The sequence below is a fragment of the Pelophylax lessonae genome (assembly GCF_965119305.1).
Source record: "Pelophylax lessonae genome assembly, chromosome: 6".
Taxonomy (NCBI): Eukaryota; Metazoa; Chordata; class Amphibia; order Anura; family Ranidae; genus Pelophylax; species Pelophylax lessonae.
This window is the reverse complement of record NC_138773.1, coordinates 204,694,088-204,719,170: the sequence shown is the minus strand read 5'-3', so window position 1 is coordinate 204,719,170 and position 25,083 is coordinate 204,694,088. Positions and strand designations below refer to the sequence as shown.

The window sequence follows — 25,083 nt, the reverse complement described above, 5'->3', positions numbered from 1 at the left end:
GTCTCCAGAGCATGGAGGAGATTACAGGAGACAGTCATTTACTCTAAGAGAGCTGGACAGGGCCTTAGAAGGTCCTTAACCCATCAGGAAAACCATTATCTGCTCCTTCGTGCAAGGAGGAACAGGATGAGCACTGCTAGAGCCCTACAAAATGACCTCTGGCAGGCCACTGGTGTCAATGTCTCTGACCAAATATTCAGAAACAGACTTCATAAGGGTGGCCTGTGGGCCCGACGTGCTCAAGTGGGCCCGTGCTCCCTGCCCTGCACCATGGAACTCGATTGGAATTTACCATTGAACACCAGAATTGTCATGTCCACCACTGGCGCCCTGTGCTTTTCACAGATGAGAGCAGGTTCCCCTTGAGCACACGTAACAGACGTAAAAGGATCTGGAGAAGCCATGGAGAATGTTACGCTGTCTGTAACATCGTTCAGGATGACCGGGTTGGTGGCGAGTCAGTGATGGCCTGGGGAGCCATATCCATGGAGGGATGCACAGACCTCTATAGGCTAGACAAAAGGCACCCTAACTGCCTTAGGTATCTGGATGAAATCCTTGGGCCTATTGTCAGACCCTACGCTGGTGCAGTGTAGGTTCTAGGTTCCTCCTGGTGGACAACAATGCCCGGCCTCAGGTAGCAAGAATATGCAACCAGTTCCTGGAGAATGAAGGAATTGATATCACTGAATGGCCCCCATGCTCGCCTGACCTAAATCCAATAGAACACCTCTAGGACATTAGGTTTCGGTCCATATGACACCCCCAGGTTGCACCTCAGTCTGTTCAGGAGCTCAGTAATGCCCTGGTCTAGATCTGGGAGGAAATATCCCAGGACACCATGCATCGTCTCATTAGGAGCATGCCCTGAGATTGTCAGGCATGCATACAAACATGGGGGCGCCATACAAAGTACCATTTTGAGTTGCTGCAATGAAATTTCAGCAGAATGGACTGGCCTGCTGCATCGTCTTTTCACTTTGATGGAAATGAAAATGATCAACCTACAGAGGGCTGAATTCAAAGACACCCTGAAAATAAAACGATGTGGCATCCTTTCCCTCCTAACACATTACCCAGTTCAGATCAGTATAGATATCCAGCAAAGTATTTTTCCCAATTGAGATCTGAAGCGTTCCTTTCATTTTTTTTGAGCAGTGTAGCTAAAAATAGTCCATTAAAAAATAACCAGAAAATCAGCTTTTTGCTGCAATATTTTGCTTCAATCCAAAGAATTCCTCTGCAGTGCTTTATCTCTGACACTTAATGCTCTCAGTCTATATGGCTAGCTTTATTAAACTCACTTCCTCTGAGCCCAGGTTGTCCTGTGCCTGGCCCAGCCTGCCATTGAACAGTGAAAACGTAGAACAATGGTGAGCTTCCCACTTTTATTTTCCACCTACTAGCATGCTCTTCTCCAGCACATGAACTGATTGGCTTCATGTAATGCATCTTCATCTCATGCACATCTTAATGAGAAGGTTTTTATCTTAATGCATGTGCAGCAGCCCACCTCAGCCGCTCCTCGATTCAGCGATTCTGTATGAGAGCCTCAGCTGTCTGAGACTCTCCCTCCTGATTGGCTTAAAAAAAGCAGTGTGTGCCATTGGCTCCCGCTACTGAAAAAAGTGAGTGAGCCAATGAGGAGAGAGGGAGCAGGGCCGAGCCACGGCACGGTGTCTTGAATGGACACAGAGCAGCGGCTGGGCTAGGGTGCCCCCATAGCAATCTGCTTGCTATGGGGGCACTAGGAAGGAGGGAGGAGCCAGGGGCGACAGGGAAGAAAAGGAGGATCCGGGCTGCTCTGTACAAAACCACTACACAGAGCCGGTAAGTATAACAGGTTTGTCATTAAAAAAAAAAAAAAAAAACACACACACATTGTCACTCTAAAACAGAATCTCACCCCTAAACTAAGTATCATATTGTCCTGCCTCCTCCTTCTCTTCCCTCCCTCACAAATGGATGCAATTTTAAGACACTTTTTGCACTGCAAAGCAATACGTCTGCATTTCTCGCCTAGACAATGACATTTGTGTTGCCCTTCCACTTCCCCGAGGTCTGCATGTGCACAGACGAACACACGGGGCTTCAGGACCGGCTGAGATCATGCGCAAAAAATGGCAATTATGGAAACGTTCCTGTTTTTGCACATGGGTGGGAACTCGATTGCAAACACCTGAACACCCCTTGCTTCCAGGATTTCCACACTCCTACCATCCATGAAGGTGTGGAATATCCATCTTTTTCTTATAAACCACTACCTTATGGCTAATATTAAAGCAAGAAGCCTACATACATTTTTATTAACGAGAAAAGATCAGACCAATCTCTTAAAGTATAACTTCGCTATCCCAATCAACATTGAATATTTTTAATCCTTATGCTACTAGCATTATTAAATTGAAGGGAAAGTATATATTTACTAGTTTAAACTTTTTTTTTTTTTACATTTCTTCATTTAGTTGCTGGTTGATTGCTAGGCAAACAAAGTCATAAATCCCAGGAGTCTTCGGGAGGCAAGAAGAGGAGGGGGATTATTTCAGCTAAGCATACTCAAGCTTGAGCTAAGGGCAGATCGATTCCAGAAAATAAATGCCACATGAATCATTTGCCCTTACACAAAATGGCCACTGGCGGTAATGCTAGGGGGCATTTTTAAAAGCGATTGCTCAACAAAATAAAGCATGGAGACATGGATAGATGGGGGAGTTTGCTTTGAATGTTAAAAATAAAATTTAATTATATTGTGTTTTTGGTTTGTGTTGCTCAGATGCAGTGAAGATCTGCTTTAATACAGAGAACACATTAAGGTAAAAAAAAAAAAACCCCTTTAGCCTTTAAAACCACTTTTATTTATTAATAGTTCCTAGATCCATATCCCCAATGCTCTGAATATAAAGTACAAACCCACAGCTTTCTTGGCTTTGTTTGAATTTAACATTTGCTGGCTCTCTCTGTACCAGAAAGAAAATGTACCAGTAAAAAAGTGTGACACGCTGCCAAACAGACAAAAAGCAAACCCTGTCTAAAGATGGAGGCGTGTCAGATTCCCACAGAAATGGAGAACTTCCAATACTGCTAAAGGGCTGGAACAGTAATCAACTCTAGAAAATGCTTTCATTTTTACTAACATTTCAAGAATACAGTATATAATACAGCTAATTTAAAAAAAATAAAAAAAAAATAATATAGTACTGCACATAACCAGAACTATTCTGTAAGGCAAGGGCCCATTCAAATAGCCTGAATAAATTTACGCGAAAATGCATGATTTTTTCTCAAAGAATCAAAAAGCAAATTATTTGCGCTTTGATTTGAAACTTAGCACACCATTTTTCTGCACTTGCAGAACATCTTCAGGAATTACTAGAATCACAGGTGCAGTAGTCTTAGCACATCATAACAGCTAAACCAAAAAAGATTTGTTTTGCCTGCAGCAGACAGACTCTTCCCTTTATTCTCTTACATTGCACTGAAAGGGGAACAAAAAGAAAGGAATCTCATTTTTTTATAACCAGCAAAACAAAAAAAAAAAAAAAACACAAAAAAAAAAAAAAGAAGAGCAACTGCCCATAACACCTAGTCTTGTCTTTAGGAGTAAAGAAGAAAACTGGTTACTATATGTAACCATACCAGTTTTTTTTTCCATCTTTACTCCTAAAGACAAGACTACAGTAAGGCTGGGTTCACACTTCTGTGACATGGATGCAGCTTTCACACATCTCCAGGGCGGCCGCGGAGTGCACTGCAGAAGGGTTCCGAGTCATTGGCTACGTTTCAGGTCCCAATTCAGGCAAAAATGCAGGCCTACTTCGGACTTGAAACAGTGAACAGGGACGCACCGGACCCCCTGCTGCGAACCACTCTGCAGATATAGTATTGCTCAGCTTTTAGGCTGGGTTCACACTAAGTACTATAGATGTAAATAAGAACTAAGTACTATAAGACCCCATTCACACTACCACAACTTGGACCGCGACTTGTTAGCCTGACAAGTCGAGGTCCTCACGCTCCCATAGTGTAGTACAGGAGTCGTTCTAATAGGAGCGGCTCCGACTTAGAAAAAGGGTCCTGTACTACTTTGGGGTGACCTGGAGGCGACTTGCATTGACTTCCTTTATGTGAAGTCCGTGCAAGTCGCCCACGAAGTCATGCACAAGTCGTGCCGCGGTAGTGTGAATTGAGTGTAAAATTCCTGGGACGGCAGAAAAAAAAAAAAAAAAACTCTCTTTATCCAGTGTAATCTTAAAAACAAAATAAAAAAAAAAAACAAAAAAAACTGTGGAAAATTGAATTCAATTTAAAATATATAGTGTTTACACTTTCCCTCAAGGTATTGTATACATCATATATAAAACACTAACTTTTTTGATGTGGACATATTGGCGGATGTCCATGTCATCGTCATTCTTGACATCAGGTCGGACAGTCTGAACCACTTGACAAACCAGTGGCACTATGATGTCACGCCAAGAAAGAGCAAGGGATTCATTATATAGAAGCTGCTGTAATAGGGACATCATGTGACTGTGATTGGCAGACCTGTGGAACATAAAACTTCATTTATTGGATACATCATAATTTAGTTCCTAGCTAAGGCTGGTATTACCAAGTTTGAGCCACTGCACTTTTGACACATGGAACTATTACATATAACTGCTTTGCTGACTCCTGGATGCAGCAAAAAAATGCATAACACATCCAAGGAAGCATCCAGATGTCACACATGTCAGCAAGTCTCTAAATACATCCATAGGCGTCGCAAATGCAAGTCCATTGCGATGGCTACTGGTACAGTGAGTGGGGCTTATGAGCAGCACTAATTTAAAATGAAACCTTTCATGAGAGAAAAGTAAGCTGCCAATGTTAACTACTAAAAGTACCATTTGCCTTGCCCTTAAGCGAACTATCCACCTCCAATAGTTGTGGCAAAAAAAGTCAAAGCTTTTCAGGTCAATCCCAGTGGCTGTGTCAGTGATCCAGAAGCACAGCAGGCATGAAAACAGTATTTCAGAAAGTATCTAATGTATAAAAATATATACAGTAATCCTTGCTTAGGTCCTAGAAACTTGAGCAAGTAGCAAAGCAGCCTACACTATTTTCAGATACAGGATAGAAAAATAATAAAACGAAAACTGGATCATTCAAAATCTGCAGATGTGCATGGTTGCCAATTAGCTTCTAACTTCAGTTTGTTCAATTAGGTTTTGACATTAAAAAGTGGAAGCCAACTGGTTTCTATTCAGAGCCACACCAGATTTTGCACGATCCAGCTTTAGTAAATCCCCCCTCAAAGTGTGGCATTATAAAATACACGTGCAATAATCCGTATGAGTGTAGCAAAAAAGTACACACTTAATGCAAAGTAAACAAATACAATTCAGAAATTATTACAAACCTAAAATGTGCAAAAATACTGTATGCCAAGTATAAAAGTGATATCATACAAATAAAGTGTAAACAAAGTCTATTCAGATCAAATTGCCATAGAGACTTCGCAAACCAGCATCAATTAAAATCTTGCAATCACTCCCTATGCTGGTGCCAGTAAAAAAAAAAAATAAATAAATAAATAAAAAGCCCTCACCAGCCACCCATGTCTCCTTGCTTATTTTGTTGAGAAAGCACTTTGAAAAACACCCCCTAGCATTTCTGGCAGTGGCCATCTTGAGTAAGGGCAGATGGTTAATGAAGCATTTATTTCCTGAAATACAATTGCCCTTAGCTCAAGCATGCATGCAGGAGAGTGTACTCATCTGAGAAAACCCCTCCTCCCCTGAAGACTCCTAGGATGTAGGACTTAATTTGCCTAGGCTAGAAGCCAGGAAGTAACTCAAGAAATGTAAAAAAAAAAAAAAGTTTAACACGTAAATATGAGGAATAAGTGTGTACTTTTTGCTGCACTCATGGGTTAATGCACATTTGTTTTGTAGCGCCACACTTTGCATTTCAGAAAGCAGCCGTTCAGAAATGTAAGCTTCCATATTTATCCCACATCAGGTTTTCTATTAAAACATCACAATGAAAATATTCTTACAGTAGCCTCTCCATTGCCTGTTTTTCACCATTTTCTTCTCTTAATTGATCCAGTGTGTTATGGTGCCATCCCAAAGGAGTGAAGGGCAGATCTTTAGATTTCTCTTCTACTCTTCGATTGAATAGAGACTCTATAGTGAAAAGCCCAGGTTAATAAATTGACATCTTAGAAGGAACTTTGAGCAGAACAATAAGATATAACTTTAGCCAACATTAAAATGTAAGCTTTGAAGTGGGTATAGGTGGCTCAACCTACATGCTTAGTACCTCGCTTTTTTATCCAGGCTTTTTAATGCAAAATACATCGTGTGCCCCTTATTCAGAAACCTGCTGACTTAGGAACCCCTCTTATTTACCTGTTGTGATGCAGGAGATACATTTCCAACCTTACCCACTGCAGGCTTCCTGCTTTTTCTCACATATAGAAACCTATTCGGAAAAACTAAATCTGATGGGGGAGAGAGGGAGCATACCCTTCTATGTCAACATGTGAGGAGCTCTATATGCTGTAACTGCAGTTTGCTATATTACAACGACTTGAGCACAACTGAATTATTTTTCTACACTGCCTTTGCAGCTCATGGATTGAATTCACTCATAACCTGGTACTGCCCTTTAAGGATGCGCAGGTTGGCCATTAACACCAATACAAAGACTGAAAAACGTTTAAAAAAAAAAAAATGTTTTCCAATAAGCTTTAATTATAAATGGCCAGCTTTAAAAAGTTCAACATTTTTTAGATAGTTTAGAAGGGAAAGCGTTCTGCCCAATAAAGGCAACAGCAGAAACTCTGTGGTGCCCATTTTTTGCTTTTAAAATGGCTAACCTATTTTAAAAGGCTTCAAGGAAAAAAAATAAAATAAAAATACAGTAATTTCCTGAACCTCTAACATTTTTATTCTCTTATTGTACTGCAAACTGAAAAAAAAGCATCAGTTCAAATGCATCAGTGCAAACAAAGTGAATTTAAGTTCATGGTGTACACTTACACGGAGATCCACATACCCAATACTCACTACTGCCTGTCTCTAAAATGAGCAAAATGCATCGACCACCAATACTTGATGAATATTTTAAGTTGGAGATGTACAGTACCTTAACCAGTACATTATCCAAATGAATGCTGAAGAGCTGCTCCCAATTAGAAAGGAGTTTGGGTATGTTCAGATCCTAGCCCAAACCCATGAAAGAAAGTCCATCAGGAAGCCGTCACCTGTAAAGTGCCAATCATAAGAGAGTAAGGCATTCCCTGTCCCACAGCCGCACGTATACACGCCCCCTCTTCTATACATGAGGCTGCAGGCGGGAAATAGCTTGGATGCCTACGATTGGCACAGTAGAAGGTGATTTCTTCCTAGAGGGCTCCCTCCCTTTTACAAAGGCACAGCAAGACTATATAAATGAAGACACTCATGTATTAGCCAATTCACAATGTGCAAACAGTGTTCCTTTTGATATCAAATTTCTATTTAGTTTTAGTCATAGTTTTGACTAAAATGCTGTATTAGTTTTAATCGCATTTTAGTCAACTAAAATAGTAATAAAGTGTTACTAAACCCACAACCATAAAATCAGTCCATATATGCAGTAAAGCATGCTCATTATTACACACTGTGGAACCTAAGGGGATAATCCTGCTCATTGTTAAAAAAGGCTGTTGGATTCCTGTCTTCTCTGATCCTTCCCTTCTTCCACAGTCCCCAATCCATCTGCTGATAGAACAGAGCCATGGCGGCACTCTGCACATGCTCAGTTTGGGGTGTATTGCTAAAGAGTTTGCATGTGATCAGCAAAGGATGAATAAGCACTGTTCAGACAGAGGGTCAGGGGTCCTGCCGCTTCAAAGGACAGTCAGAGGTGAATGAAAACTTCTCCTACAAGTTTTACCAGACACTGATCAAAGTCATAAGACTGCTCTAACTGCTGATGAGAAAAAGTATTTACTAAAACAGTTGCATTTTCATGTTCTGTGTACTGTCGGAGATCAGATATAGTAAATGAACGGTCACGGGTTTAGTAACACTTTAAATTTAGGAGACGAATTGCGCGCATGAGGCCTTTTCAGGGTTTAAAGGAGGTTGATCACAAGGTTAAAAGCCACTTTATTTTGTAAGCAACACGTTGGTCCTACATAACTAATTGTGAATATTAAAATTAACATGTTCTAGACTAGTTTAAATTAGACGTTAGAGTTCATGGTCAAACAGCTGCATAAATAAGGACATTTATTAAACAGAAAAAAAAAAAAAAAAAAAAGAAGAAGGAAGGATTAATAGGAAGCATTCCTTAGTTGTTAAGTGTTTTTAAGTTACCTTTGATGAAAGCGTCACTAATTGAAATGATCTGCTGCCCTCCATCTTCAGATTGAAGAAACTCTAAAGAGAAGAATGAGGACATAACAAAATAAAGATTACTGTACAGTTTCCCTCTATGTGATGTGCAGAGCACACCCTCTATGACTCAGACCGTATAAAACAAGATGCCTCAAATTACTCCTCGCCTACCACAAAACACAATGTGCATGTCACCACACTGTTCACTAAAGAGACACACTGTACTCTGGCTTCCAGTGCCACAGTGGTTCAGTTCTATTTGTATGGCTTTACCATGACAATCAAATGTGAAAACAAAAACAAACAAAAAATAAGGGAAAGAGAGAAAGAGAGAAAGAGAGAAAGAGAGAAAGAGAGAAAGAGAGAAAGAAAGAAAGAAAGAAAGAAAGAAAGAAAGAAAGAAAGAAAGAAAGAAAGAAAGAAAGAAAATGTATTTTTATAAAAGCTTAAGCAAAAACCATAAACACAACAGATTTTAGTTTAATCCCTTTTTTTGGACTGCCAATAATCCATAAAAAAAAAAAAAAAACACGTGGCTGCATTATGGAGCAAATTTGTTTTAGAATCTGTTCAAATGATCTTTTGCTGCAATAAGGCATGTGCTGCAATGAGCTTTGTGTGCTGAATTACATTACTGTAGTCCATTTGTTTTCAAAGGACCCCAAGGCATAAGGAATCACTCCTACTCTATTGTTTTTGTATTGCCGTGCAGATCATAGAATGTAGCACACCACAGCACAAGTGCATTCTGTAGGGATGTTTGGACAGTGAAAGCAGCAGCATTCTGAATAGCACCCAATCAGAAAACTCAGTCTGTCCATCCACCTGGCTGTGCCGTTTGTCAAAATGGTATAAATCCAGACTTGAAAGACAGAAACACAGATCCTTTGGCAGGTTAAATATATGTATTGTATATATATGTTAAATATATATGTATATATTTAGCTGTTTGCCTAGAGTTTAGCATTAACCACTTGCCATCCACAGGCCGTATATATTATATATATATATATATATATATATATATATATATATATATATATATATATATATATATATATATATATATATATATATATATATATATATATATATATATATATATATATATATATAACAGCCTGGCTAAAACAAGTTCACGGCCGATTATTTTTTTTTTTTTTTTCATCCGTCTTCCAGCTATTCAGTAAAATTATCACTTTTACAGTACCATGATGGTCTGATCATGCTCAGTCCTGTGCAAGATCAGCTGGAGTGAAGGGCAGAGGAAATATTAGGGGTCTAATAGACTCCTTATGCCACCATGAAGTGAAGTGAACTTGTCACCTGCCAATGCTACAAAACAGGTGGCTTCCTAGCACCTTGTAAAAGCAATAAAGTTAAATGAATACATTTTAGAAATGTAAGTTATATAGAGGCAGCAAAGTGGTTAGCACTACTACCTAGCAGCACTAGAGTCGTCTATTCGCATTTCAACAACGAATATACAGTGCATCCAGAAAGTATTCACATCGCTTCACTTTTTCACATTTTATTATGTTACAGCCTTATTCCAAAATTGATTAAATTCATAATTTTTCTCAAAATTCTAAAATCAATACCCCATAATGACAACATGAAAGAAGTTTGTTTGAAATTTTTGCAAATTAAAAAAAAAAAAATCACATGTACATAAGTACTCTCAGCCTTTGCCATTATACACAAAATTAAGCTCAGGTGCATTCCGTTTCCACTGATCATCCTTGAGATGTTTCTAAAACTTGATTGGAGTCCACCTGTGGTAAATTCAGTTTATTGGACATGATTTGGAAAGACACACTTGTCTATATAAGGTCCCACAGTTAACCGTGCATGTCAGAGCACAAACCAAGCCATGAAGTCCAAGGAATTATCCATAGACCTCAGAGAGGATTGCACAGACCTGGGGAGGGGTACAGAAAACGTTCTGCAGCATTGAAGGTCCCAATGAGTACAGTGGCCTCCATCATCCGTAAATGGAAGACATTTGGAACCACCAGGACTCTTCCTAGAGCAGGCCACCCAGCCAAACTGGACGATCGGGGGAGAATGGCCTTAAGCAGGGAGGTGACCAAGAACCTGATAGTCTCTCTGACAGAGCTCCAGCGTTTCTCTGTGGAGAGAGAAGAACCTTCCAGAAGAACAACCATCTCTGCAGCACTCCACCAATCAGGCCTGTATGGTAGAGTGGCCAGACGGAAGCCATTCCTCAGTAAGATGGCACATGACAGCCCACCTGGAGTTTGCCAAACGGCACCCGAAGGACTCTTAGACCATGAGAAAACAAAATTCCCTGGTCGGATGAAACAAAGATTAAACTCTTTGGCCTGAATGGCAAGCGTCATGTCTGGAGGAAACCAGGCACCGCTCATCACCTGGCCAATACCATTCCTAGTCACGCATGCTGGTGGCAGCATCATCATGTGGGGATGTTTTTCAGCAGCAGGAACTGGGAGACTAGTCAGGATCAAGGGAAAGATGAATACAGTAGTGTACAGAGACATCCTTGATGAAAACCTGCTGCAGAGCACTCTGGATCTCAGACTGGGGCAAAGGTTCAACTTCCAACAGGACAACAATTCTAAGCAGTCAAGATAACAAAGGAGTGGAGATGGGACAACTCTGGGAATGTCCTTGAGTGGCCCAGCCAGAGCCCGGATTCGAACCCGATTGAGCAGCTCTGGAGAGATGTCCCCCAGGGAATCATTGATGCGGGGGGGGGGGGGAGGTCTGGACTACGTTACACCAGAATGATGGGTATAATATGTAACATGCTCTGAAAAATCAATCTATCCTTTAATTGTACAGTACAGGACACAGACCAGAATTCAAGCAATAAAAGAATATAGTCAACTAGGGTCAACCAACCCAACATCAGAGTAATACTGCAAGAACCTTGTGGCCCAAAGTTCCATCTGCAAAAGACTGGTTGTCCACCCTAGTAGAAATTTGAAAAAAGGTATGAGGAGGCGGCCTCACAAAGCTGGGCTACAGAGGCCTGTTGCCAGAATGTCCAGGAAACTCCCACCATTCTGGTGGAATGGGCACATAAAAGCGCAGGGACAGATTTGTCTTTGAAAGTGAAAGCTCTAGCAATCAGATTTCTTACCCATTAAGCAAAGGTGAAAGCAGGGTGTCCCCTATGAGGACTTCAAGGCAGGACAAATCAGTCTTCCTGATCAAAGCCGTTGCTTTGAAGTTGACTCTTACTGTGTCCAGGCAGTGCAGAGAATTTTCGTTTTGTGCTTCGAAACAGGGCATTAGGATAGAAGGACAATGTCTTCACTGAGGTGGAAGACTGATACCATCTTAGAAAGAAAGGATGGTCTCAGGATAAAAACTATCTTGTTATCATGAGGAATGGCTCCTTACAGAGAGGCTAATGAGACCAACATCTGAAAAGGCCTCTTCGCGAGTGAGGTCATCTACTTTAGGGAGGTTGCGCTGATCTGGAAGCAGTGCTCCTATTTGTGGTATTCGGATTCAGTGAAGGAGATGATTGAATAGCAGATTATAGAATCCGAAGATAAAATGAACTAGTTAAGCTAAGAGGGATTTCTGTGTAAGGGAGAAGTGGTCCGTCACCTTAGGACACTAGCAAAAAAAAAAAAGAATCATGGAGCGAGGTAGAGCTAAAGGGGCACACGCACCCAAGAGGGGTGTCCTTGAAAGCTTTACCAGTGTCCAATAACCCGATAGGAGTCTATAATTCAGACTCTGAATATTTTGTGTCCTGTACTAAAAGATTGAGTGCCGGTTCACACTGAAGCGGAACGACTTCGGGGGCAACCTGTGAAGTCGCGTGCACTGCAACTTCAGCGCAACTTGCACGGACTTCATATAATGAATGTCTATGCAAGTCGCTCCAGGTGGCCCCGAAGTAGTACAGGAACCTTTTTCTAAGTCGGAGCGACTTGTGTCGCTCCTATTAGAACGGTTCCTGTAGCACACAATGGACCGCGACTTGTCAGTCTGACAAGTCGCGGTAGTGTGAATGGACACTAAGATATATACTTATAAAGTATATAGATTGGATACAAATAAATATTGATCATTTAAAAAAATAAATAAATAAATAAATAAACTGCAACTACCACAAATTTATTCTACAGGGCCTCTGCTTTGGGGTTTCAAGTCACATTTCAGCAAAAAAATGCAGAAATGAGTATGTGTGAAAGATTAAAAATACAGAGCTCTGGATGTAAAGTGGTTACAATAATGGATAATAACATGTCTTTTTAAAATATAAATGTATGTTGCTAACAAATGCTTGTTTTGACTGGTTGAAAGTTACATATCCTGTTTTGGGAGTCATGACTCAGAATATTGCGGATTCTCTTTAGTGTTTCCTCTCCCTCCCTGTCATATGATTAATTGTAAAGGAACCATAAATGAATCAAGTGCTTTTTTGAATATATTAAAAAAATATTATATTAACCCTTTCGCGTCTAAGCTTTTTTCTGACATTTGTTGCTTACAAGTTAAAATCGTTTTTTTTTTTTTTTTTTGTTAGAAAATTACTTAGAACCCCCCAAAAAATTAGTGATCTTTTTTTAGCAGATGCCCTAGAAAATAAAATGGCGGTCTTTCAAAGGCAATTCTTTTGGAAAACATGCATTTCACAGCTTTTAAAAAAAACTAAACAGTAAAGTTAGCCCAATTTTTTTGTATATTGTAAAAAGATGATGTCACGCCGAGTAAATAAATACTTAACATGTTACAATGTGGAATGACGACAAACTTCGGTACTTAAAAATCCCCATAGGCAATGCTTTAGAAAAGGTTAACGTTTACCAATTTAGAGTTACAGAGGAGGTGTTGTGCTAGAATTATTGCTCTCGCTCTGACAATCGCGGCAATACCTCACATGTGGTTTGAACACCGTTTTCATATGCGGGCGCAACTTGCGTATGCGTTTGTTTCTGCGCGCGAGCACGAAGGGACAGGGCGTTTTAATTTTTTTTTCCTTAAAGGTTTTTATTTTTACACTATTCCTTTAAAAAAAATTTTTTTTGATCACATTTATTGCTGTCACACATTCCTTGTGACACAGTAATAGGCAGTGACAGGTGCTCTTTATGGCAGGATTTGGGGCCTAAAAGACCCCAAACCCCTGCTCTGAACTTCGAAGTATTCAAAAACGGCAAGTTTGGCAGTTTTGAATGCTTTAATTTTTTCTTTAAAATCTGGCGACTTTAAGGCTCCAGGACCCGGAAGTGATGTCATTACATTGCTTCTGGGTTTTCTCTTCAGGGACCCGATCAGTGGATGTCCCCTTCCACTCCTTGCAATGACAATCGAGCGGCTGCTCAGCCGCATCAGTTGTCATTACAAAAAAGCTAATCGACGGCTCTAAACAACAGCACCGGGATGATGCCTCTAGCTGCAGGCATCACCCTGGTACAACCCCTTAAAGCCAAGGCCGCATATTTGCGTTCCGTTGGCGTAAAGGGGTTAAGAAAATTGCAGCAAGCAAAGCCTGATTTCCGCTTTAAAAGTACATTTCAATCAGCTCCCTTTAAGTATAACTAAAAGGCAAAAACCTTTTCAGTTTTGGACAGAGTGGAGAGTGATTTGAACACCGGCCAGATGTTATTGCGGTCTGTGCCCCCATTAGGGCAATTCTCCCTCTATTTGTCCTGTTTACAAAGAAATTCCCAAAATTTCGGGTTGACCACAGAAAAGTAATAGAGGGGAAGATCTTCCAATGGGGAAACTAGTTCTGGTGACTCAGGGGTCCTAAAGGCATTCCCTTAGTTTGCAGGGATATCCTATCACTTCCTGTTTGGCTATGGAACAGGAAGTGAAGGGAAATCGTCACATTGGGAAACAAATGGTGGGAAAAAAAAAAATATATATATATATATAAAAATATAAATAACGGGAGTTAAAACCCTCCTTCTTCTACACTTGAGATTAAGCTGGCTTCAGGAGAGCACAGACCGGTTTCATGTATGGACTCCATGGACTCTTTTGTAACATCTTTCAGGTCCGTTTAGTTTTTCTTTGATCATTAGGAGCCCATTGAGGTTATTTTTCAGTCTGGTTGCGCCAGTCCTTTCATGTTTGTTTCTGTATATTGTAAGAAGTTTTACTGTGCTGCATAGGATTGAAGGTGACCTACAACACAGCCGACCTATTGTGGATATTTATTGTGGTCATTTAATTCATATGTTTCATCATGTTTTTACAATTTTTATCTTGTGAGTACCCATGATGGTATATGGCTAATAAAGTACCGAGTTTACTGCACTCAGAGTGGCGCTTTTCTTTTTTTTCCAAAACCCTCCCTTGCTCTATCCAAAATGGTTAAAAAAAAAAAAGAAAAATAGATTTTTGACTTACCGGAAAATCCATTTCTATGATGTTCATTGACAGACACAGCTCCTGATCTTCTTAATCATTGCGTTATACTGCCCACCTACAGGAGCAGGACACTACCAGAAAAATAACAACTTGACCGCCTATGGGCTGTCCCAGGAGGTATACTCCCCCTCTATGTGATAGGTACTTTTTCTTACAGTGTCAGAAGTAATACAACTTCATAGATGGATGGGTGCTGTGTCCATCAAACATCAGAGAAATGGATTTTACAGTAAGTCAAAAATCCCATTTTCTCTATCGTTCATTGACAGACACAGCTCCTGATCTTTTTAACCATTGGGTCATCACAAATCAGTGTCAAACATGAGAAGTGGGAACAGCAAGAAAAACTTCCCAAGGCTCAACCGTAGCCAACCAGGTAACAGGAGCTGAAACAAAACAACTGGAGGCCACATGAAAAATATTACACCCCCAAAGAGGGAAAAGGCCCCCTAAACAGCAGCCTGCAAAACCTTGCGGCCAAAAGAGGCATCCGCAGATGCCATAAAATCCACTTTATAAAACTTTGTGAAAGTGTGCACCAACGACCATGTAGACGCCTTGCACACCTACATTACCGACGCCTGATGATGGAAGGCCCAAGAAGCACTGAGCGCCTGCATAGAGTGCGCCTTCACAGGGAAAGGGGGGAACCTGATCCTTAATCGAGTAGGCCTAAGTCACTGTCGGTCTACACATTGTCCTCATTCAGGTGGAAATCAGAGACAACCATTGGAAGGAACGAGTCTGCCAGATTCCCACCCCTGGAATGTGTACGGCGGAGAGGGCTGGAACGAAACATCTTCCCCACCGAAGAATGCCAGCTACCTCCAGAGCTGCCAATACACTTCTTGTTCGACCCCAGTGATTGACATAAAGCCACGGCATTGTCCGATTGGATTTGCACTGGACACCCCTGAAGGCGATCATTCCAGTGATTCAGGCACAGCCTGATCGCTCGAAGTTCCAGGACTTTGATCGGGAGGCTGGACACTTCTAGTGTCCAAGCTCCCCGAGTAAAGTTCCGACCCAGGACACCTCCCCACCCAGACAGACTGGCATCCGTGGTGATCACTGTCCAATACAGGGGGAGAAAAGATTTGCCCTAGCGAAGAGCAAAGCCACCAGATGAGAGACCCTTTTGTTTTTCGGCTTAGCTTAATTAATTGTCCAGGGACTTCGGACACTCCCGTGTGGCCAAGATTTTCGTTTACAGGGACCTCGTATGGAACTGTGCAAATGGGACCGCCTGGAAGGTAGAAACCATCAGGCCCAGCACCCTCATACAATCCAGGATGGATGACCACCTGCTTGACAGCAAGAGATGAATCGTAGGATGCAACTTCTGGAGTTTGCTCTAGCCAGAGTGTTCCTTCCTCTGGACAGAGTCCTGAGTCAGACCCAAATAATCAGTTTTGTGAGAGGAACCAAAGCAGACTTCTGATAATTGAGAAGCCAGCCGAACTCCCTCAGAGTCCATACAGTGATGTCCACATTGTCCATCAGAGCAGTAGGAGACTGCGGTGGAATTGTCGTGCTCGACAAGGATGACTATGTCCTTGAGATGAACAATATCTTAAGTGATAGGGATACCTATCAGATTCTCAAAAGGAATCCAACAATTAAATACAAAAATGAGCTTCAGGCTCTAGTTGAGCAGGCCTTTGATAAAGGTGTCTTAAAGGAGAAGGAAAAACTATTTCTGGTTCCCCTGGCTCCCCGCTTGCCGGTTATGTACTTCCTTCCAAAAGTGCATAAGAACCCCATTAAACCCCCCGGCCGCCCCATCATCAGTGGGATAGATTCCTTATGTTCCCGCATCAGAAGATATGTGGATTCCTTTCTCCAACCCTTGGTGATGCAGATGCCCTCCTATCTTAAAGACACAACCCATGTTCTTAATATTGTTAAAGACATTACATGGAACGAAGGCATGATCCTGGCTACAGCGGACGTCATGTCCCTGTACACGATCATACCGCACCAATTGGGTTATGAGGCAGTACATCACTATCTGAACACTCTTAGTGGTTTGGATAAAGTACAGATTGAGTTTATTTTGGAGATTTTGAACTTTGCAATGACTCACAATTTTTTTTGGTTCAACAACACTTATTTTTTACAGTGTCGTGGTGTGGCTATGGGGGGCGAAATTTGCCCCCAGCCTGGCCAATTTATTTATGGCCAGGTGGGAGGAGGATGTCGTCTATAGGGACCGGCCGCCCAAGCTGGTGCTGTGGCGTAGGTACATAGACGACATCCTCCTCCTATGGGACGGTGATCAATGTTCCCTTGACCTGTTCATGTCCACATTAAATGAGAACAACAGAGGTATCAAACTAGATTGCACCAGTAGTACAACCAGCATTAATTTTCTGGATTTAAATCTGGTGGTCGAGGAGGATAGGTTGGTCACTTCCACCTTCTTTAAACAATTCGACCGCAATAGCTTCATCCCAGTGGACAGCTGTCACCATAAATCATGGTTACAGGCTGTCCCAAAAGGACAATTTATGAGGCTACGGCGGAATTGTACTCATTTTGACATTTTCCTTACACAGGCCTCACAACTTAAGAGTAAATTTTTGGACAAAGGTTACCAGGCCGACTCCCTAGATAAGACCATCAGGGAAGTGGCAGACATGAATAGGTCTGATTTACTTGCCCCACGCACCAGAGCCAATGATAGTCAACCTTTCAAAAATTGTTTTGTCACCTCTTTTAGTACACAACATTATGAGGTCAAGAGAATCATGCAGAAACATTGGTCTGTTATCAAGAACGACAGAGTACTAGGCCCTTCCAGACCGACCTAATGTCATCTTTAGAGGCGCTCCATCATTACGACACCAGGTGGCCCACAACGTCATAGAAAGGCCGGAGCGGCCCATGTTCCTCCCGGAGTTAAAAGGGTTTTATCCCTGTAAGAGATGTAATATCTGTGCTCTTAATGCGTTTAAAAGGTAGAAAAATTGAAAAAATCAGGTCCCATGTCACCGGGAGAGAATATCCGATTAAATCCTTCATAACTTGTTCAACACAGAATGTAGTGTATCTACTTCAATGTAAACGTGGGAAACAATATATCGGACGAACCCTGAGAAATATGCAAATACGTATGGGGGAACATGTGGCAAATATACGTAAAGCGTTTCCTGGCCACAGTGTGTCGAAACATTTTGACCATTGTCGACACAAAGACCCCCGTAACACGCTATTTGTGGCCTTTGATAAATTCACTCCAAATTGGCGAGGGGCGAACGCAAAAAGGGAACTATCCCGCGCTGAGACGCGGTGGATTTATATTTTGAAAACTTATGTCCCCTATGGTCTTAACGTTGAGTGGGACATTAACTGTTTCATCATTAACAGTTAAATGTTGCCGAGACGGGAAAAGTACAATTATGCTCCATTCCACTCATTATTTGCGTATGAATATAAACTTCTTATTTTAATTTTTTTTGTTACTATGTGGTATTTCCTTTTAAAGTTTTATGGCCCCTTGTTTTTGCTGACCAGCTAGAGATTATTGTCAGGTTAAACTGTTGGGTTATGTGTTAAAAGGGAAAAGTGCTGCAATCTGCCTCTTGGCCTCAGTTTTTTTCTTTTTCCCATTATGTCAAATAACTTCGGTTTTTATGACAATATACTGTTTGGCCACTAGATGGCGTTTTTCAATATTGGTAATTTTTATATTTATTTAGTCCCGCTTTTTTCTTCATATGTTTACCAAGTTTACTTCCTTACATTATTGCTTAAGTAGCTACAGCTTTCTTCATAAGATTAGCATAATCAAGGATGGCCAATAGGTTATTCTGCCCAGAACTCTATGTCCTCCTCGATAGCTGTTGTTATTCAGTGCACTTTCGCCCTCAATGGCCAGAAGTCAGATTCGTCACTTCCGCCCTTCTCGTCCGTGATTGGACGACGTTCCGGATATGATCTCTATATGGGGTATAGGTAAGGCGTGACCGCGATGTCCGGTAACCACGCCCCTGACGATGTCATTCTGACAAAACCGGTCGGGAGGTTCCGGACATCGCGATTGTCACGCCCCCAGGACGCCGGCTTCGTGTTCACTATAGCGGGACGCCGCTTTTTACATGTATTTTGCATGTGTTGGTCTACTGTCATGTAAGTAGAACTTTGAATAAAGCTGTTTTTTTACCGCCATACGGGATTACACTATGAATGCTTTTATCCTCTACATATTGCCATACATATAGGAGTCGTTTCTGGATTTATGAGCGAGTGAGGGGTTGATGCATTTTAGCGAAGCCTGGTCCGTTCGTGCAGAGGAGAGAGAGCCCATCTCATAGGAGTTATAACCTTATGCTCTTAGTGGCCCATCCATTAATTTGGAGGCCCACACATTGCGGTAAGCTGCCACCTTGTCTATCCGCACGGGTGTCTGTTTTCCATTGCTTTTCACATCTTGGGATCTTCACCCTTAAGTGGACTCTCTACCATCTTCATATGCTGAATGGACTTATGACTTAATGCAATCGATTTATTATATTGCATCGTTATTAATTGTATATTAATTTATCATACTGCATTGTCTATTAACTTTTTAAGCACAATTAATTTTGCTGTTCATAGCGCTGCACTACTTGATACACAGTAGGAGACTCTGCTCGCAAGAGAAGGTCATCCAGGTAGCCCAGCACTGCGACCCTTCACTGGCGTAAAAACGCCAGCACCGGAGCCAACACCTTTGTGAAGACCCGAGTAGCAGAGGCGAGACCAAAGGGTAACGCCACAAACTGATCATGCTCCTCTCCCAGGGCAGAGTGGAGGAAGCGTTGGTGACAGACATATTGGAATGTGTAAGTGAGCATCCTTGATGTCGATAGGAGGCAAGGAAATCCCTGATGCAAGGATGCCGCCACCGTGCAAACAGACTCCATTCTGAAATTATGTACCCGCACAAGTTCAGGGCCTTGAAATCTAGAATTGGACACACCTTGCCTTCTTTCTTTAGGACAGTAACAGGTTTGAATAAAACCCCTGAAAACGTTCCGCACCGGCCAGATCAGATTCAGAATCTGAGGAGACAGATATAGCAAGGGAAGCCACCACCTGGGGCACAAAGGACTCCAGGGCTGCCATTAGTGCATGAATAGATGGTTGGAACCCGGAGGGCCACGCGGGCTCTGAGAGGGGGTCAGGTGGGGAAATGTGTGCCAAGGACTCCATGAGGAATAAGGGTACCCCAGAAAAATGCAAAAAGACACTGCCAAGGGACACCCCCATCGTGCTAATGCCACCTGGTAACCAGCCACATAGCACCCCCCGATTCTGCAACAGAGAGAGGAAGAGGACCCCACCAGACAGTCACCGGCAGCACCAAGATCAAAACACTACACTTGCAGCATCCAGGAAGAAAAGAGGCCCAGGAGTCAGCACCAGGGGATAAGGAAGGGCTCCCACAGCTAAAATGGCTGCACAGTAATGGTTTCCATTTATTTCAAAGCCTAACGCAAAGTGGCCACCACGGTTACACAAACATGGCCGCCAGCCTATACAGAAAATAGTCTACAACAGAATGGCGGCTTCACAAAGCTCCCAGGGTCCCAGGAACCGATCGCCCAGTCACCAGTGGCGCACCCCTCCCCCCAATCGCCAGTAAAGCACCCTGCCCCAGGAGGTAGTCAGACCACCATACGACTCCAGTTTAGGTGGAGGAGGGATAGGGGGGCAGAGAGGGATGGGGGGGGGGGTAGATGACCCACAGGACCATCAGATTCAAGGAGGGGAACCCAGGGGTCTGACCGTCTCAAGGAGGGCCCTGCGTCCACCCCAAAACCCTCCGGGGGGGGGAATAGCTACTCCCTATACTAGGACAAGGCGGGCACTGTTCCAGACCGAACCTCCTCGCCATCGGAATGAGGGGCTGTCAGCCAGGAGGAGCACTGCGATGCAGGCCCAGACCTGGTCGTTTGCGACCTCGCAAGACATTTAACTTGCAGGCCAGCCCCCTGTCCGGTAGGGCTATGTTGTGGCCGACCTAACACAGAGAGGAGGTCTGGGTGCACTCGGTCACCCCAGTCGTCACGCAGAGGTCTGCACACGCTCGCTGGCCGGACTAGGGAGACCATAAGGATCTAGAATATCCAGTCTGTCACCCAGTCCAGCAGTGGATTGTAGTTCTCACAGGAACAGAAACTAACAAGAGAGGAAAAAAATTAGTTTAACCACTTTAAGACCAGAAGGATTTGCCCCCTTAATGACCAGGCCACTTTTTCAACTTGGCACTGCGTGACTTTAACTGACAATTGCGCGGTCGTGAGATGCTGTACTCAAACGAAATTTACGTAATTTTTTTCCCACAAATAGAGCTTTCTTTTGGTGGCATTTGATCACTTGTGCAATTTGATTTTGTGCGATTTTGATTTTTTGCGCTATACACAAAAAAAAAAAAGAGCGACAATTCTGAAAAAAAAAAAAAAAATCTATATTTTTCACATTCTGCTATATAACATTCCCAAAAAAAAAAAAAAAAAATTGAAATTAAACATTTTAGGCCAATTTGTTTACTGCTACATATTTTTGGTAAAAAAAAAAAAATTAGCAATAAGCGTATTTTGATTGGTTTGCGCAAAAGTTATTGCTTCTACTAAACTACGGGAAAGATTTAGGTAATTTTTATTCGTTTTTTTTTTTTTTTACTAGTAATGGCGGCGACCTGCGATTTTTTGCGGGACTGCAACATTGCGGCGGACAGATCGGACCCCTGACTGACATTTTTGACACTTTTGGGGGGACCAGTAATCAGTGCTAAAAATATGCACCTTTCCCCCTGGACCCAGCGTTCTGGCAGAAAAAAAGCCTGATGTTTGTAAAAGTGTCTAAAGCTTTTAAGCGTGTGCAGCAAGGTTTCCAGGCCTGTGGCCTGATGTGGGTCTGCCATTAGTACCGGAATCCTCTCCAGCCCATGTGAGTCCCCAGATGTGACAACTGAAACAGTGACAACTCCGGCATCTTTGTTTTTGGTTTTTATTATAAATTAAGGGGATGGGAGAAGGGAACGAGTGGGATACTCTAGGCTTGAACTAATTACAATTGGTACTCTGATCCTGGAAAAAAGCCGTTGGCGGTTCCTTGACGCTAGCCAGTGCCAGCCAACGCTCACTGACTCAGAACACTCTATCAAACAGAGGAAGTGTTGAATCCCCGACTTATAGTCCAGTAGATCCCAAGACTGAACTGTAGAACTCCTGACACTGCTTCACTGTGTAAGTCTTTTGCTCCGTGAACTCTTCAGGGTCCACTGACTATGTACCCCTTTATACCTAGGTAGCCCCTGTTCAGCTAGCTGACCTTGAATCCCTGAACCTCTTCAGGGGCAATCCACAGTACTCACGACCTGGGTAGGCTTTCCTGGGACTGGACCCCTCTCTCTTCGCAGGCTCTCTGCACACCGGATCCCCTCAGCTCAACTCAGCACTCTCTGGACACTCATGCGACACCCCGAGACATCCACCTTCCTCAGACAGGAGGAGAGACAGCCACACTCTACTTCCTGGGACTCCCGCCAAAGACACTGTGCCACGCACTTCCCCCCAAAACGTATACCCACTCCCAGAATCCCTTGCAGCGTAATCTGCCTTCTGGGGTAGTTACAAGCTGGGATGTGTCCCCTGATTGGGCTTCCCTCACTGCCCTATGAGAAGCCTCTCACAGGAGCCAGTGGTGATACTTCTCCCCTCAGCAGGCACATCTGGAAGCCCTGACACCCTGACTAGATAAACCACAGCCCTACTGTTAAGCAGAGAAGGCTCACTATAGTTTTACCTCGCACCCATTTGTAGGGTGCTACACGTGTCTACCGGGGTCAAGAGCATGGGCATTAATTCATTTAATTGGCCAGAAGAATAAAATTGTATTCTTGCCATTGAAATGAATTGATGCTCAAGTGCTAAACTCACCTAGCCTTTAGGGTCTTTTAGCAGAGAAATAATTTTTTCTGCCAAAGCTCTGCTACTCATGGACTCCCTGGAAGTGTGTTTTTGCTTTGCTGCCTCTAAAAGCCTCTGCCACTAAGCACGGCTAAAAGCCTTTATGTGCATAGACACAGAGGCGCACATGCAGAGGATTTTAGAGGCAGGGAAAAGAGAAAAAGGAAAAAAAGAAAAAAAAAAAAAAAAAAAACGACCGACACTCCTAGTAGCAGCTGCAAAAACTTTCAGTGCGCATGAGGCCTAACACCTCAAAAAAAAAGAAAAAAAAATGTGCAAGCTATAATGTAATATTTTGTTCTATTGCACAGCCCTGATGCATTAGATTTAAATATAATTATTTTTAAAAAAATCACAAAATATACACCTATAAATATGGTAAAAAAAAAAAAAAGTTTACAATAGCGCTCACATCAATAAATACGTTTTTTTCTTGAATCAAATACTGTAAAAGGGACATTTGTTTGGCTCCTCTAATTTATAACATTTTACACACTAGAACTGCTTTATCAGATTGGAGAAGGGGGGTTGAGAAAATGCAAGGAAAATAAAAAGCATTTCTGTTTGCACATGATTGGAGGATTGAAATCAGCAGAGCTTTCCCTCAGATCTAGTGCAACTGTACTTGCAGTACACAAATTGCACAGACTATTTGCCTTTACTAAATCAACCCCAAGATGTTTGGAAGTGAAAATATTTCCAACATGAATATAGTCATATGTGGACCACATAAGGTGTTCAAGCTTGTTAACACTAATGCAATTCTCTACCCCTTTTGAAGCGGATAAAAAACACATGACAGTGAAAGCCCAGAACACATAAGTTTTCTTTGTTCAACACAGCAGGCCGAATGAAAAAACACTGACAGATTCCTGTACTAACATAAGCGATGTTAGGGCAGTGATCTCCTCCATTGTGCAACTGTGTTCTGACACGGGAACTGCCCTCTTACAATTTACACACAGGTCAGCGCTGGCAGGCTGCCAGCACTGATCGGATGCTGGTTTTCTAGCATGCACGTTTGAGAGAATCAGATCCTGAGATCAGCTTCTCTCAGACAAACACCTGTATATGGTCCAAAAGTCAGGCGGTTTCTACTGTACCAGCTGATTTCAGTCAATATTTGGTCTATGTGTACCCAAGGCTAAAGTCGGTGCAAATTAGTAAAATGGAAGGAAAATAAAAAAAGCACAAGCATGACTATAAAGAGCCTTTTTACAATAATGCGCCTTTGATGCGTTCCCATTGGCTTTCAATGCGCAGTGTCTTGTGTGCTTTTGAAACTGCACAGAAGAGGCAGCATGCAGGACTTTTCAAAGTGCAGCGCACTTGCAGAGTAAACCGTTACATAGGATTTAAAGCAATAGTAAACCCCACTGCTGTTTGCAGATCCTCTCCAAGTCATTAAGGTTTCGAAGCTGACGTTTGATCACTAGAACCTTCAGCTCCCTCCACATCATTTCTATGGGATTAAGGTCTGAAGACTGGCTAGGCCACTCCAGGACACTAATGTGGTTCTTCTTGAGCCACTCCCTTTTTGCTTTGGCCATGTGTTTTGGGTCATTGTCATGCTGGAATACCCATCCACAACCCATTTTTAATGCCCTGGCTGAAGGAAGGAGGTTCTCACCCAAGATTTGACAGTACATGGCCCCCATCCATCATCCCTTTGATGTGGCGAAGTTTTCCTGTTCCCTTAGCAGAAAAACATCCCCAAAGAATATGGTTTCCACCTCCATGTTGGACAGTGGGGATGGTGCCAAAGAGCTCGATTTTGGTATCATCTGACCACAAAACTTTCACCCAGTTCTCCTCACAATTATTCAGATTTTCATTAGCAGACTTCAGATGGGCTTGTACATGTGCTTTCTTGAGAAGGAGGACCATGCGGGCACTGCAGGATTTCAGTCCCTCACGGCGTAGTGGGTTACCAATTGTTTTCTTGGCGACTATGGTCCCAGCTGCCTTGAGATCGTTGACAAAATTCTCAATGATCTGTGTAGTTCCACACTATTCTCATGATCATTGAAACTCCACGAGCTGAGATCTTGCACTGAGCCCCAGACCAAGAGAGATGGACAGTTATTTTGGGTTTCTTCTATTTGCAAATAATCTCACTAACTATTGTCACTAACTAACTAGATGCTTGGCGATGGTCTTGTAGACCATTCCAGCCTTGTGTAGGTCTAAAATCTTGTCCCTGACATCCTTGGACAGCTCGTTGGTCTTGGCCATGGTGGAGAGATTGGAATCTGATTGCTTCTGCAGACAGGTGTCTTTTATACAGGTAACAAGCTGAGATTAGGAGCACTCCCTTTAAGAGTGCTCCTAATATCAACTCGTTACCTGTATAGAAGACACCTGGGAGC

At 42.4% G+C, this 25,083-nt stretch overlaps 1 protein-coding gene across 4 annotated transcripts in view; it reads right to left on the bottom strand.

The window, feature by feature from the left end:
- Positions 1 to 25,083, bottom strand: part of PIKFYVE (phosphoinositide kinase, FYVE-type zinc finger containing) — a 583,956-nt gene that overhangs the window by 447,965 nt on the left and 110,908 nt on the right. For 3 of the 4 annotated variants that reach the window (XM_082260055.1, XM_082260056.1, XM_082260057.1), the window contains 3 exons: positions 8,352 to 8,414; positions 6,041 to 6,170; positions 4,368 to 4,545 (listed from right to left, as the gene is read on the bottom strand). In XM_082260055.1, the coding sequence (XP_082116181.1) occupies positions 4,368 to 4,545; positions 6,041 to 6,170; positions 8,352 to 8,414 (371 nt within the window). The remainder of the gene's footprint in view (positions 1 to 4,367; positions 4,546 to 6,040; positions 6,171 to 8,351; positions 8,415 to 25,083) is intronic. The other variant, XR_014225388.1, reaches the window with a different exon arrangement.